Source organism: Teleopsis dalmanni, chromosome 2 (genome assembly GCF_002237135.1).
Source record: "Teleopsis dalmanni isolate 2A chromosome 2, ASM223713v2, whole genome shotgun sequence".
Lineage (NCBI taxonomy): Eukaryota > Metazoa > Arthropoda > Insecta > Diptera > Diopsidae > Teleopsis > Teleopsis dalmanni.
Window position 1 is genome coordinate 177854251 of NC_051847.1, and position 13762 is coordinate 177868012.

The 13762-nt window shown below is 28.6% G+C and overlaps 1 protein-coding gene across 1 annotated transcript in view; it reads left to right on the plus strand.

Annotated features, from left to right (window-relative positions):
* Nucleotides 1–5117, plus strand: part of LOC119676245 (endochitinase-like) — a 15983-nt gene extending 10866 nt beyond the window's left edge. The window contains exons 5-10 of the mRNA XM_038087482.1: nucleotides 1775–2405; nucleotides 2473–2596; nucleotides 2982–3473; nucleotides 3674–3811; nucleotides 4562–4759; nucleotides 4901–5117. Of these exons, the coding sequence (XP_037943410.1) occupies nucleotides 1775–2405; nucleotides 2473–2596; nucleotides 2982–3473; nucleotides 3674–3811; nucleotides 4562–4759; nucleotides 4901–5056 (1739 nt within the window). The 3' untranslated portion in view covers nucleotides 5057–5117. The remainder of the gene's footprint in view (nucleotides 1–1774; nucleotides 2406–2472; nucleotides 2597–2981; nucleotides 3474–3673; nucleotides 3812–4561; nucleotides 4760–4900) is intronic.
* Nucleotides 5118–13762: the final 8645 nt, after the last annotated feature.

The window sequence follows — 13762 nt, forward strand, 5'->3', positions numbered from 1 at the left end:
TATACTTAAAAAAAATTATTATACATGTCAGTAAATAAAAAATCTTAAAAGTCATTTATTTAAAGGGTTCCGATTTGCTGTGGAACCCCGCTTTAGTGAAAGTAATTTTAGCATAAAATAATTATATTTCGACGTAGTTTTAGTTAAAATAATTTATGAAATGAATTAATTTAAATATAATTATATTTACTCGGAGATGAATGCAATAAATAAATATAAAAATAAACATATTTATTTACATATTGACATATAAAATAATTAAATTTCGACGTAGTTGCAAAATAAGATTTATATATTTAATTATTAAGAAAATATACTTTGATTTATTATAAAATCGTATGTATTTATAATTTATATTAAATATTATTTATTAATACGTATTATATGTATACCTCTAAAATTTTTTAATAGTTTTATAAATGGTTTTGGTCATTATATCTTAAATACACAATATATATATATATGGGGTAATAAGAAATATTTAATTTGATATAAAATTCTATTGAAGTCATAATAACAGTAATGATAACTGATAATAACAATAATAATGTTACTGATAATAATGATAATAACTGATAATAAGTTCACTAAAATCTTTACTTGATCTCTTATTTACTACTAAGTCTTTGTGGTACAGTTTGCCACGCTAAGGTGCTGATTTCTACTTACAACTATGGTAGACCATCCTTTATTAGAACCCTATTGTAGTTACGTTGAGTTGAGTTCGGAGGATTTCTAATGAATGATAAGGGCTCGCGTTGTGATCCTAATAAGATGCGTCTATCAGAGGGTTGTTCATGGACTCTGTTTAGAATCAAATGGGACCTCTACAAAATTTTTGTTGTATTTGGTTTTAATATGGCAGAGTTCTGGGTCTGGAACTCCTGCACATGTCTGATTATAAAAAATTTTATCGGGGGACAATTTTAGTTTAATTTGAAGGGATTAGTGATTTTCGTTTGGTTGTTAGCAGAAAAAATCTATGTCAGTCACGGGTGATTTACTTTGCTATCATATTTTAAGACCAGCAAGCAGAAATTGGTCTAACCATTCTTTACCAGCCAGATCAAAATTGACATAGTCCATATCAGAGATAGATATAATGAAATTAAACTGGGATTGTTTGTAAAAATTTCTATAACACTTGCTGAGACGCTAAAACACTTATAACACTGTTAAGCCTTAACCAGTAATGAATCCAGTAATTTTTTATTCCTTCAACAATATATCCAGTATTCAAATTGATCAATGCTTACAGCAAGTTCTTAAAAAAACTAAAAGTATAATAAATATTGAATAAAAATGATTTTTTTAGATAATTGATGAGAAGTCGATCCTCTAACACATCACGTACAAAAGATCTAGAACAGTCACCCCCCTCGACCAAATTGGGAATATAGTACAATACTTAGTGTATCCATATTTTATTATGTCATATCACTAAAATATCTTCCACGAAAGACATGTGAAACACTTACGTTTAACTTTTTGTATATATAAATTACTGAAGTCTATTAGAGTCCTTTATTGTATGTAGTATCGTTACACACTTCTGTTATTTTTTTAATTATAATAGTGATTTTTACTATAATATCTGTCAATCCAAAACATAATTGGGAAAATCATATAGCACACTGAAAAGTCTCTTTCCATATACTCCAATATACATACATACTTTATTGGAAAATATATATACAATTAAAAATAATAATAAAAAAAAATTAAAATAAAAAATAAAAATATACATTTAATTTAAATCCATTAATTCGATATATTTTAATTTCAGTTAAATTCCTTATTGGGACTCTACTGCTATTAGCAGTAGCATTGACGACGGTAACAGCTGAAGAGCAACCTGCACGCATAGTTTGCTATTTCAGTAACTGGGCTGTTTATCGACCGGGTATAGGTCGATATGGCATCGAAGATGTACCCGCTGAGTTGTGTACACATCTGATTTACTCATTCATTGGTGTGGATGAGAAAACTTGGGAAGTTCTTGTTATCGACCCCGAATTAGATGTTGATCAAAATGGTTTCCGAAATTTTACGCAATTGCGTCAAAAGCATCCAAATCTAAAACTTGAAATTGCTGTCGGTGGCTGGGCCGAAGGTGGTAAAAAGTACTCACAAATGTCAGCGGTACGTGAGAGACGCCAAAGTTTTATACGCAGCGTGGTTGATTTTATGAAGAAGTATGACTTCGATGGTTTTGATTTGGATTGGGAATATCCTGGAGCCACAGATCGTGGTGGTGCTTTCAGTGATAAGGATAAGTTTTTATATTTTGTACAAGAATTAAGACGTGCTTTCGATCGTGAAGGACGAGGTTGGGAAATCACAATGGCTGTACCAGTAGCTAAATTTAGATTACAAGAAGGTTATCATGTACCAGAATTATGCGAGTGAGTAGTAATAACTATATTTCTTATAAATATATATATTTTAATGGAAAATTGTTTTTTCGAATAGATTACTTGATGCTATACATGCCATGACTTACGACTTGCGAGGCAATTGGGCTGGCTTTGCTGATGTACATAGTCCATTATATAAACGTAAACACGATCAGTATGCATATGAGAGACTCAATGTGGTAAGTATTTTTATTAAAAATAAATTTTTACAAAAAAAACTGTCCCTTTTGGCTGATGCTATTTTGAGGTGTATTTCGAAAATACATTTTTTTACAATTTAATTTCAATATACTTTTTATTTTCGACAAAAACATGTAGTTTTCTATACCGAATTCTTTAAAAACATTAGTCGGGGAAATTAATATCTCGATAAGTAGATATGGGCTATTTACTTAAGTAAAGTAAAATGTTTGTTTCAAAATTAAATAAAAATTTAATAGAATTTTTATGTTAACATAGTGTCGACCTCAAGACCTTAATATTCTTGATTTTTATTTTTCTTTAAATTTAATTTAACTGTTAACAATTTTTATACATTTATCAAAAATCCTCACATTTCCATAGAATGATGGTTTAGCACTTTGGGAAGATATGGGCTGTCCAGCTAATAAATTAGTCGTAGGCATACCATTTTATGGCCGCACCTACACATTAAGTAATTCAAATAAAAACTACAACATGGGCACATACATTAATAAAGAGGCAGGTGGTGGTGCTCCCGGTCCTTACACAAACGCTAGTGGTTTCCTAGCTTATTACGAAATTTGTACAGAAGTAAATGATAAAGCAAAAGGCTGGACAGTTGAATGGGATGATCAAGGTATGGTACCATATACCTACAAAGATACACAATGGGTGGGATATGAGAATGAAGTATCGGTGCAAATAAAAATGGACTTCATTAAGGAGAGAGGTTATGCTGGCGCTATGACATGGGCTGTAGATATGGATGATTTCCATGGTTTATGCGGTCGTGAAAATTCTCTTATGCATATACTACATGATAATATGCGAAACTATCGCGTACCAGAACCAACACGCGAAACAACACCTAGGGTAAGTGTCTAACACAAATAAATCCACCAAGTGTGGCGAATAAATTATTTTTATCTAATTTATCAAAGCAGCACATACAAAATGAAATAATTTGTAAGTGCCGCTTGCCAAATTTGCTTAATTGCAAATGATTTGCTTATAATTTATTGTTTTGAGGTATTTTGAATTTTTCGCACTATTCTTTTTTAATTAAAATACAGCCTGAGTGGGCAAAGCCACCCGCAACACCGCCAAATCCGGATGAAGAAAATCTGCCCATTGCATCCACCACGAAACGTCCGATACCGAAACCACAACAAACAACAGTTCGGCCCACTGAAGCAACAACAACAACAAAAGTAAGCTACAAAAATATGTATTACATATACATATATGAGATATATATCTCTCTCTATAATTTTTTTGCTACAATATAATTTTATTAAACGAGATAAATTCTATTGGGGACCTTTAAGAAGTTAGATGTTAAAATTAATTATTTAATTCATGTTAAAGTAGGAACTTCGTATACTTTTATGTAAATAGAAGTATACTTTTATGTAAATGTAAATTATTATTATATATAATAATAAATAATTTTTTAATTTAGCAACACCTTATAGCATAAAAGTCATCTGTGCCAAAAAATTTCTCAGCCGCAAAATAGAAATTCTACTCACAAATACGGACCTTATTTTTAGTTGCCCTGCATTTGTATTAATAAGCTTCGTCAAAAATAGAAAATGTTGGAGAACTCAAAAAAAGATACATTTATGTAAATTCAGCAATAATCGACACTTCTATTGCTGCCAATAAAAATGTTAAAAAATTATGTGTAAACGCGAAAAATTTATTTTTAATTTAAATTCACGTTCGATTGAAAATGCAACAATTTATTTCGAGAATAAAGAAACTAAGTCAGAGTGCAACGAACGCTTCGTTGCATTTAAACAAAGTGCAAGAGAAAATCGCACTTGTTTGAACCGTTGACAGACTGACATCGACATTGACACTGAAATAGATCGAATATTTTATTGACATTTACCGATTTCTTTACATTTGATATTAAGTGTTTCGCATTAAGTGTTTTTTTCTTTCACTCTCTACAGAAACCTGCAAAAGTTTCAAAGAAACCGAAACCAAAACCAAAACCAAAGCCTACAACAAGTACTAGTACAACTACAACAACAACAACCGAAGCAGCTCTGCAAAAAGATCCAGAAATTACACAACCGGATCCAGAACAAAATGATGTCAACATTGATTGTACCAATAGAGATTATGTACCTCATCCAGATTGTCAAAAGGTGAATATTTATCCCAACTAAATATGATTAATAATATAATATATACATAAATACAACATATCTTTATCTTATAAAATGTATCTGTTATTTTTTTATATTGATTATAATTATTATTATTATAATTATTATTTTAATATTTAGTATTATCGTTGCGTACATGGCAAACCAGTCGAATTTGAGTGTAAAGAAGGTACCGCTTTCCATACAATCCTCAATGTTTGCGATTGGATTGAGAACAGCGATCGTTACTATTGCACCAGACTTAAGAAGAAAACTGTGGACAATGAAACAAAATAATTTTAAGTTAATTTAAATAATTTTATCATCAGAAATGTATTTAGTTTCTAAGGTTAATAAACAAAGACTTTAATAAATTATATTATTTAACAAAAATATATACGATATTCATTTAATTAAGGTTCTGTAGGTATTATCTTGGGAGATGAAAGCAAAAAGTAAGTAAGCAGCACCCATTTTTGACTAGTACCCATTTTATTCGTGGATTATCTTCTTATTTTTAGAAACATTTTATTTTCGTAAAAATAGGCTTAATATATGAAAAGTTAGAATTCCATAAATGAGTCCACGTTTATATCTTTCAATGATGATAACTTTTTGATTTACTATACTATTTTAGAGAATTTGCCTATTTTACTATATAGTGTCCTATTTACTTTACTGCATATTACTTGACTTACTAAATTGATTGGAAAATAATGTTAAAAAGAATTACTAGAGATTTGATTACCTTTAATTAAATATGTCCTGTGGCATATGAAGTTGTATAAGAAAAAAATTATAAAAGAAATCAAAGCTCCATTAGATCTTGAAAACCTATACATAATAAATGTTTAAAATGTATTTTCAAGTTTATTGTGTCAAAATACATATGATTGTTATGTTTAGCAATGAAACAGAGTACTCTGAGCTCAATGGATTGAGATGACATAGAGGTAGTAAAGTTCCTTAATACTTTTCCACTCTTTGCGGCATTAATTCCAAATCCATTTTAATAACAAGTAAAGTTGTTTAATACTTTAAACTAAATATTTTTGAAAGAAGTAATAAGATTCCTTAATACTTTTTCACTCTCTATGACACATATAACACTAATCCATTTTAACACCATGGTATAGAACAATTCTTAAAATATTTTAGTAAGCTTTTCTCCTCAATATAATAGGTAAAATAGTTTTTTTTTTGGTGCGAAGAGAAGGTCTAAAAATGCCTAAGACGCCGTTACTATGCTCTCACAATAGAGGTAAGCGCGAATTGCATGGATTAAAAACAATCCAGCTCCTGTAGCAGACCGTTTCTACTTCTCAACTTTATTGGGAATACTTCAAGGTGGAGTCCCTGTGTTGATTATCCATTAAAAAATGTATTCAATAGCCTGCGTCCAGGCCTTTTATTTGTATACCTTTTCTTCAAAATTATTAATTTACGAGATCATATTTTTTTCCGCTTAAATATGATTGTAGCGAAACGGTGTATGGCGGTTCAGTTTTCTTCAGAAAGCCTCATCTTCGTTGTGATATTTTCGACGTTTATTTCATCGACTATTGTTTCAATTGTAGTAGAAGAACATAGAAATTCCTTGATATTTTCGCCACTACCCTTTTTTTGCATCCCTAACACGTTTTTCACTAATTCATCATATATGGTATATCGCATATATACTAGATATACATATATACATCGCATACACTAGAAAACATAAAATACTTTATTTCTATATATTATTTGTGAAATAGTATATTATAGAAATTCTTTGAAAATCTTCCACTCACCTCTTTTGTTAGGTCTCACATATTTTTTACCAATCCATTTTATTAAAGTAGTGTATTATGATTATAAAACTCCTTCTGTGAATACAGGAGTTTTTGCAAAAAGAATAATTCGATTTTCAATTCATCAAGAGAAACAGTTCTTGATATTCTTGGCAGTAGGAATATATTTGTAGAATCTCTTTTAATTAAAATTACCAGACATGTTAAAGGTAAATCCCTAAACTAGGCAACAAAAAAAATATATGTAAAACAGAGTTATGGCGTATTCAATTGGTAAATATGGATTCAATCCAGATTTACTCTTGAAGTGCCCCAATTTTCTTGTTCAATCTTACATTTTAAAACTAATCTAACATTTTTGCAGTAATATTATTAGACATTTATATATTTTATTAAAACATATATCGAAGCAAATCATACTTTACTTTTCAAGTCTCTAAAACAGCCGTTAATATTTCAGGGTAATCTTCCTACCCTTCCAAAATATCTAGAGTGTTATAAATTAATCTCGAGTGTTATATATTTCATTCCAAGACTTACCAATCGAAATGAAATGAAATGAAATGAAATGAAAGAAGTGAATCTCGATTGAAGAAGTTACCTAAGATTTATTAATCGAGAACGACATTTGAATGTATTTTTAATACTAATATCAAACAAAATTGTTCTTATTGATGGGAGAGTCGTATCTTCTATCCAAATAGCTCATTGACACATTTTATTACTATACTTTCAATCATGATAATTTAAATGTTAAAATCAACTAATATGTTGATGAGGTAGATTTTTTTTAAAATATCTGTATTGTACGATCCCAAAAAATCATGATAATTTCAGCTTTTAAATAATGACTTCATCGTGGGGTCTTAACTTTAGCCGTTAGAACTATAAGGTTTTAGGTTGATGTTGATGAAGTAGATATTTTTAAAATATCTGTATTGTACGATCCCAAAAAATCATGAAAATTTTACTATTTAAGAAATGACTTCGTCGAGGGCTCTTAGCTTTAGCTGTTAGAACTGAAAGGTTTTGGGTTGAATTAACATCAACCTAAGTGAATTTTTTTTAAAAGATCTGTATTGTACTGTCCCAAAAAATCATCTTAGGGCTCTTAGCTTTAGCTGTTAGAACTGAAAGGTTTTATAAAATATTTATAAATCAATGTCTTTATAATATACATATATGAAAACAAAGAACATTCAAAACCGTTTTTGATACATTTTATTGTTGTCATAAAATCTACTTTACGTTAAATATATTTCGAATTATATTATAAACATTATATACTTAAAAAAAAATTATAAGGTAGGTGGAAAAAGTTCTTAAAGATATATATTATTAGCATGTGTCTTCTGTTTCTGACTCAGCTCACATCCGCTGCTTGCATAATTTTATTGCTCATACGCACCGAATGACACAACTTGCCTACTGTTCGATTTCAGTTTTTTTCAAATCAATTGATATGTTAAAAATATTATTTCTATATTTTATTCTATTTTATTTTTTTAAATAAATTAATATAAAAAATAACATTTTAATTTTAATATAAAATGACAGAACAATTTTGTGTTAGCAGATATAGTTCGAAAGATGAAAAAAATGACATGCCGAAACGTCTGATATTAGCACTTATCTTTAAAGAAGTATGATTTATGAGTCTTTTGAAGGAAAAGAAATCTTGAAGATAAATAGTAGACGGAATATTGAAGTATTAACTAATAAATTCCAAACAAATCCAAGAAATACATTAAAGACTAGAATATGTTAAATGTTTGAAAAGAAAAGAATTTTTATATATTTTTTATAAAAGTGCGACAGACCAGAACAAAACTGTCAACTCAAGGTTCTGCTATAAATTCATGTGATTTAACTTATTCAGAGAGATCCAATACCGCCATTCTTCTATTCTTCTCTTCTTCTATTTTATGTACTGATTAGATCGGGGTACATAATTTATTGCATATGTAATAAGCATGCAATATATTTGATTTGATTTGAGTGCAATTAAAGACCTGCGTGTACTTCGTGTCCTTTCGCAACTGAGATTTAGCAAATTTGATAATAATATTTCTTGAAAATTTATACGTTTAATTTAATTTAAACTAAAAATACATTTTGACGCTAATAAAATGTTAACATATTTGCCATGAATGTGACAATTTTTGAAGAAAATTTTACGTATGTATCACAGGCACAGGCGTATGCTCATGATAAATGGGCAGCAAATATTGTTTTTAAGCAGTGATTTCAATTGAATGAGTAATTATTTTATATGAATTAAAATAAATTTTTATGGTATTTATTTTAAAATAAGTATAATTTTATATATCAGAACAGCAATGTCCTGGAGAAGGACAGTTTAGTAGGAGACTGGCAAATCACTTAACGAGTTGAGAGGAATAGCACAAAATAAAAATCAATGGAAAACTTTTATGGACTTCTTAGCTCTGAATGGAGAATGGAAATAATAAATAATATAAATAATAGTTTTATATACATATTTAAAGTATAAAAATGTAGAGTTTTCATTAAAAACTTTGTTGAATATATACTTATAGTTCAATTGTTCTATAGGTAACGACAAGCATGCAACCCGCATCAGAGAAGATAAAATGAGATATGCATTTAAATACATTAATATATATAGTATTTATCTTTAAGTATCTTTAGGTACTATTGAAGATATTTCTAGATTGCAAGCCATAAAGGAAATGTAATTCAATACGTGCTCTTTCAGTATGTACTTGAAATTTATTTAATAATACAAAAGATCTCAGAAAAGTACTGGATTTCCATTGCAGTTATTGACGTATAGACCTCAAATGGGGCTTTGGGTATAGAACCAGAAGACATTATTAGGTGTGTCAATAGCCTGAATTTGTCAATGTAACTTCGTTAAACTTTGTCTTTATAGTCAGAGCACGACAGAAATTATGCGCTGCATTTTTCCTGGGTGTCTATACTAGCTAAACTTTGGAAATATTTATGTGTAAGTACATATTATTTTCGAATTTCGTTTATTAACAAAAATTTGTATGTGTTGATAAAAAAGTGAGACTATGTCCAAATTTATTTCTTGCTAAAAGTAAAACCAATTTAGACCTAGAACTAGGACTGTGCGTAGGTGAGTTATCCAACATCTAACTGGATTATTTGCATAAGTAAAAAAAGTGAGACTTTATTTAAAATTGTTTTCTGCTATTAGAGATCCAGAATTAGGAGTCCATCTTCACTGTAGATTGCATGTATTAGTAAAAAAGTGAGACTTTGTCCAAAATTCCTTCCTGCCATTAGAAATCCAGAATTAACAGTCCATTTTCACTGTAGATTGTATGTATTAGTAAAAAAGTGAGACTTTGTCCAAAATTCCTTCCTGCCATTAGAGATCCAGAATTAGGAGTCCATTTTCACTGTAGATTGTACGTGTTAGTGTAAAAGTGAGACTTTGTCGAAAATTCTATCCTGCCAAAAGTAAAGTTACTAGAGATCCAGAATTAGGAGTACGCATAAGTGAATGTCCAATGTCTAACTTGAGAGTCCATCTTCACTGTATTTTGTTGACTTCTTATGAATTTGTGGAGTGTGAAAATGCATTATGGCACATTGAATGGTGTGTTCATTTGTATAAGTTAATTTAATAAATTTCTTCTTATCGTAAGATCAGTTATATTAAAGAATTGATTTATCAAGGAGTATAAGTAAGACAAGTAGTATAAGTAATATTAAATTTAACTTGATACCTTTACGTTTGATAGAAATACCCCTTCTTAATCTTCTCTTATCTACTGCAGTGCAGAACTGAAATGAATAACAGGCCAAGTATCACAATAAAAACAACAGGCAACAGCTGTTGCAACAATACGCGGTGGCATGAAAAAATTCGTACAAAATTAAATTTGCATTATAAATACCTACGAAATTATAGATATATAAACAAATTCATTACAAATAAATTTATTTGTATTTATTTTATAATTTTATCATATTTTTATTTCAATCTTTATTTTTATTATATTTTGTATGAGCAAATATTTACGTGTTTGCAACAACAGAAATTAAATCACTTGTGGCATGAAACAAATCGTTTTACTCGATGTTCTTTTATTATTTCAGTATTCAGTATTCTCAAAAATTTTTAATATACATTTATAAAATTTATTTATTTAATTTTCTATTTTTTTTTCAATTTATATATATATATTTTTGTTGAATCCTACGTAAAAATCATACTAACAACGAAATGTTTCACTTATTTCAACACAGCGCCAAATCATCCCAAATTGTCAGCATTAAAAATGAGAAATTGTTAATCTTTTCGTGAGCAAACGAATTTGTATCTAAAATTAAAAACATTGAGTTTTGTCAAACGAAACATTTGAGCACATACGATAAGTGAGGTGGTGTTTATAGAAAATCTAACTAAATTACTATATCTCAAGACTGAAAAGGTATTTACTTAGATTTTCTTTTGAAATATTGTTCACACTTTTTCGAATTTTTTAGTGCTGTTAGCTGGCACTATTGTGTAATAATTTTCCCATTTTTATAGAGTTATTAATCAACACATTTTCGTTATCATTTCCAAAAGAAAACATTTTAATGAAAAAAATCCATTAGGTCTGTTATAAAATGATTCGAATTAATTTAGAAGAGTTTGAACCACAAAATCTGCCTTTTATATATATATATATATATATATATATATATATATAATATTATATATATATATGTATAAATAGATGTATATAGATGTATATGTATATAAATATGAGTTTAATGTGACAACGACTAGATGTGAGTGTAATGATATGGTATAGGTAGATATATATTCTAAACAATGGATAGTAATTGTTATGTAACGTTTGTTATTTTTGGTATAAATTGTTGTCATTGCAGATGTTCATTTTCTTTCATTTATATATTCTTTTATATTGTATTTTATTTAAAAATAAGAATATTCAAGACTATATTCACTTTATGTCCATAGCATGTTTAATGTCTACCTTAATATATAGTGATGCTTAAAATAGTTCTTCAACATCATCAGAAGTATCGTTACCGGTCTTACCATTCTACAATAAGTCCCTGCAACGATTCCCATTGTACGCCGAAGAATTTTGATAAGTTATATTAAAATAAATATTATTATCCAATATAGGTATAGTCCGAATATAATCTAAGAATATCTAGACATCTTAGGTTATATAAATAGGTTCTAGTATTTACATATTTCCTATGTAATAGAAAACAATTCTTATTTAGAAGTCCTAAAAATGTATTAAAAATGTCTTTGCCAAATATTATGGAAATGTCAGAGAATTTTTAATTTGAAGCCCTAATTTTCTATAAAGTTTGCAATTATTTAGAGCAGTAGTATTTATAGTAATATAAATACCATATTATATCTTTGTTTCAGACGCTAGAATCATTGTGGACTTGTTGGTATAGACTAGTGATATTAAATACTTTCACGAAGAATACTCTGTCAGCAAAAAATGACAAGATTTGTGAGAACAAGTTACAGCATTATTTCTGGAGATTGATTTGCTTCAAACACCTGCTATAATAGCTCCTTGATTTCTTTGAGATACCCGTATAACGAGCAACAAAGCATAGTTGAAACTCAATGCTATCTAAATCAGATTCATCTAAACATGAACAATTTTCATCTAAACAATTTTTTTTAAAACAAGTTCGAGGTTTTTATATAGCCAGTCCATAATTAACCAGCAATTACCCAGTTTTCAAGGTACATCCAATCGATTTGGGTATTTTACAACAAATGTATAAATTTTTCTTTATTAACAAAACTACTGAGGTGTATCTAATGAGGTGGTGTGTTTCAAAAATATTTTTTGATGTGTATTTTTTTGAATACATACGACTATATAAATAATTCACAAACGCTGCATGGACTAAAATTCTTGCCTGATTATACTTGCAATATTAGTATGAGTATAAGACTACTAATTATAATTAAACTTTAAATCTCATAGAGTACTTTAGCTTGTGTTGGCTTTCTTAGCTGAAATTGCTCTAACTTCGACAAATCTCTGAAACGATAAGTGAGAAGTGACTTCACCGAAGCTACATCTCTAATTGGCTGTGACATAGAGATCCACATGGTTTGGTTATCTTATATCTTTATCCGTTTCGTAAACGTTTAGGATACAAGAGGGGTAAGTGAACATAAAAAATGCAAAGGATAATGGACTAAATGATTCTGTCGAATTGTCTCCACCGAAGCGAACTTCTCTTGTTCGCTGTGACATAGAGATCCACACCGGTTAGTTATCACATTTTTTTATCCGTTTCCTAAATTGCTTAGGGTAAAAGTTGTTGAAGTAAGCATACGAATTGTATATAATAATGGACTAAATAGTTACTCTATACCAGTCTTGGCCATTCTTCATCCGCTCTTAGTAAACACAATACTGTATTTTAAACAAGCTTTCTTTTCAATACTATATTATACCGTTTAATTACTATAAGTTAAATTTTATATATAATGAACCTTAAACACTGCAACAAAAAGAAAATGATATATTCAAAATGATGTGCAAGTAAAAGTCACCACGAAATTTTGCTACAATAATTCAATTGAGTAAAATCTCACTCATCTCGAAACTCACTCATAAAATCCAATGAAAATCTTGTATGAAAATTATTTGTGAATTTTCGATATGAAAAAATTAAAAAATTTCGCGGTCACAAGGTAAATCTGTAGGATCTCCTTGTTGTGTTACGAATTAGTTTTGGACCGGGAGAGATCGACTCGTATACTCGTACTCGTACCTTTCTGATTATATTTTTAAGTTTTAAATAGATTTTTTATATTGAATAAAACGGTTTTAATTGAATTTTAAAAGCAAGGCATTTGAAATAGAAGCCAAAACGAAAACGACACGACATTTTTTAATGCTGAAAAATTAATTTCAAATAATTTTTTCAATTTAGTTGGCAATCGTTGAAAGGGACACAAAGGATTACCCATGAAACGATTGTTAAACTAAATACATACGAAAAATAAAGAAATTATAATTTAATTAACGATAATTAAATTTAAAAATCGAACGACGTGGAACGAATGTGAAAAAAAGGATAATAAAAAATTTATAATCTTTTGTGGTGCTTTTAAATTAAATTAAATTAAAATTAGAATAAAATAAAATAAAATAAAATATATAAAAATATTAAAAAAATAAATTTAATT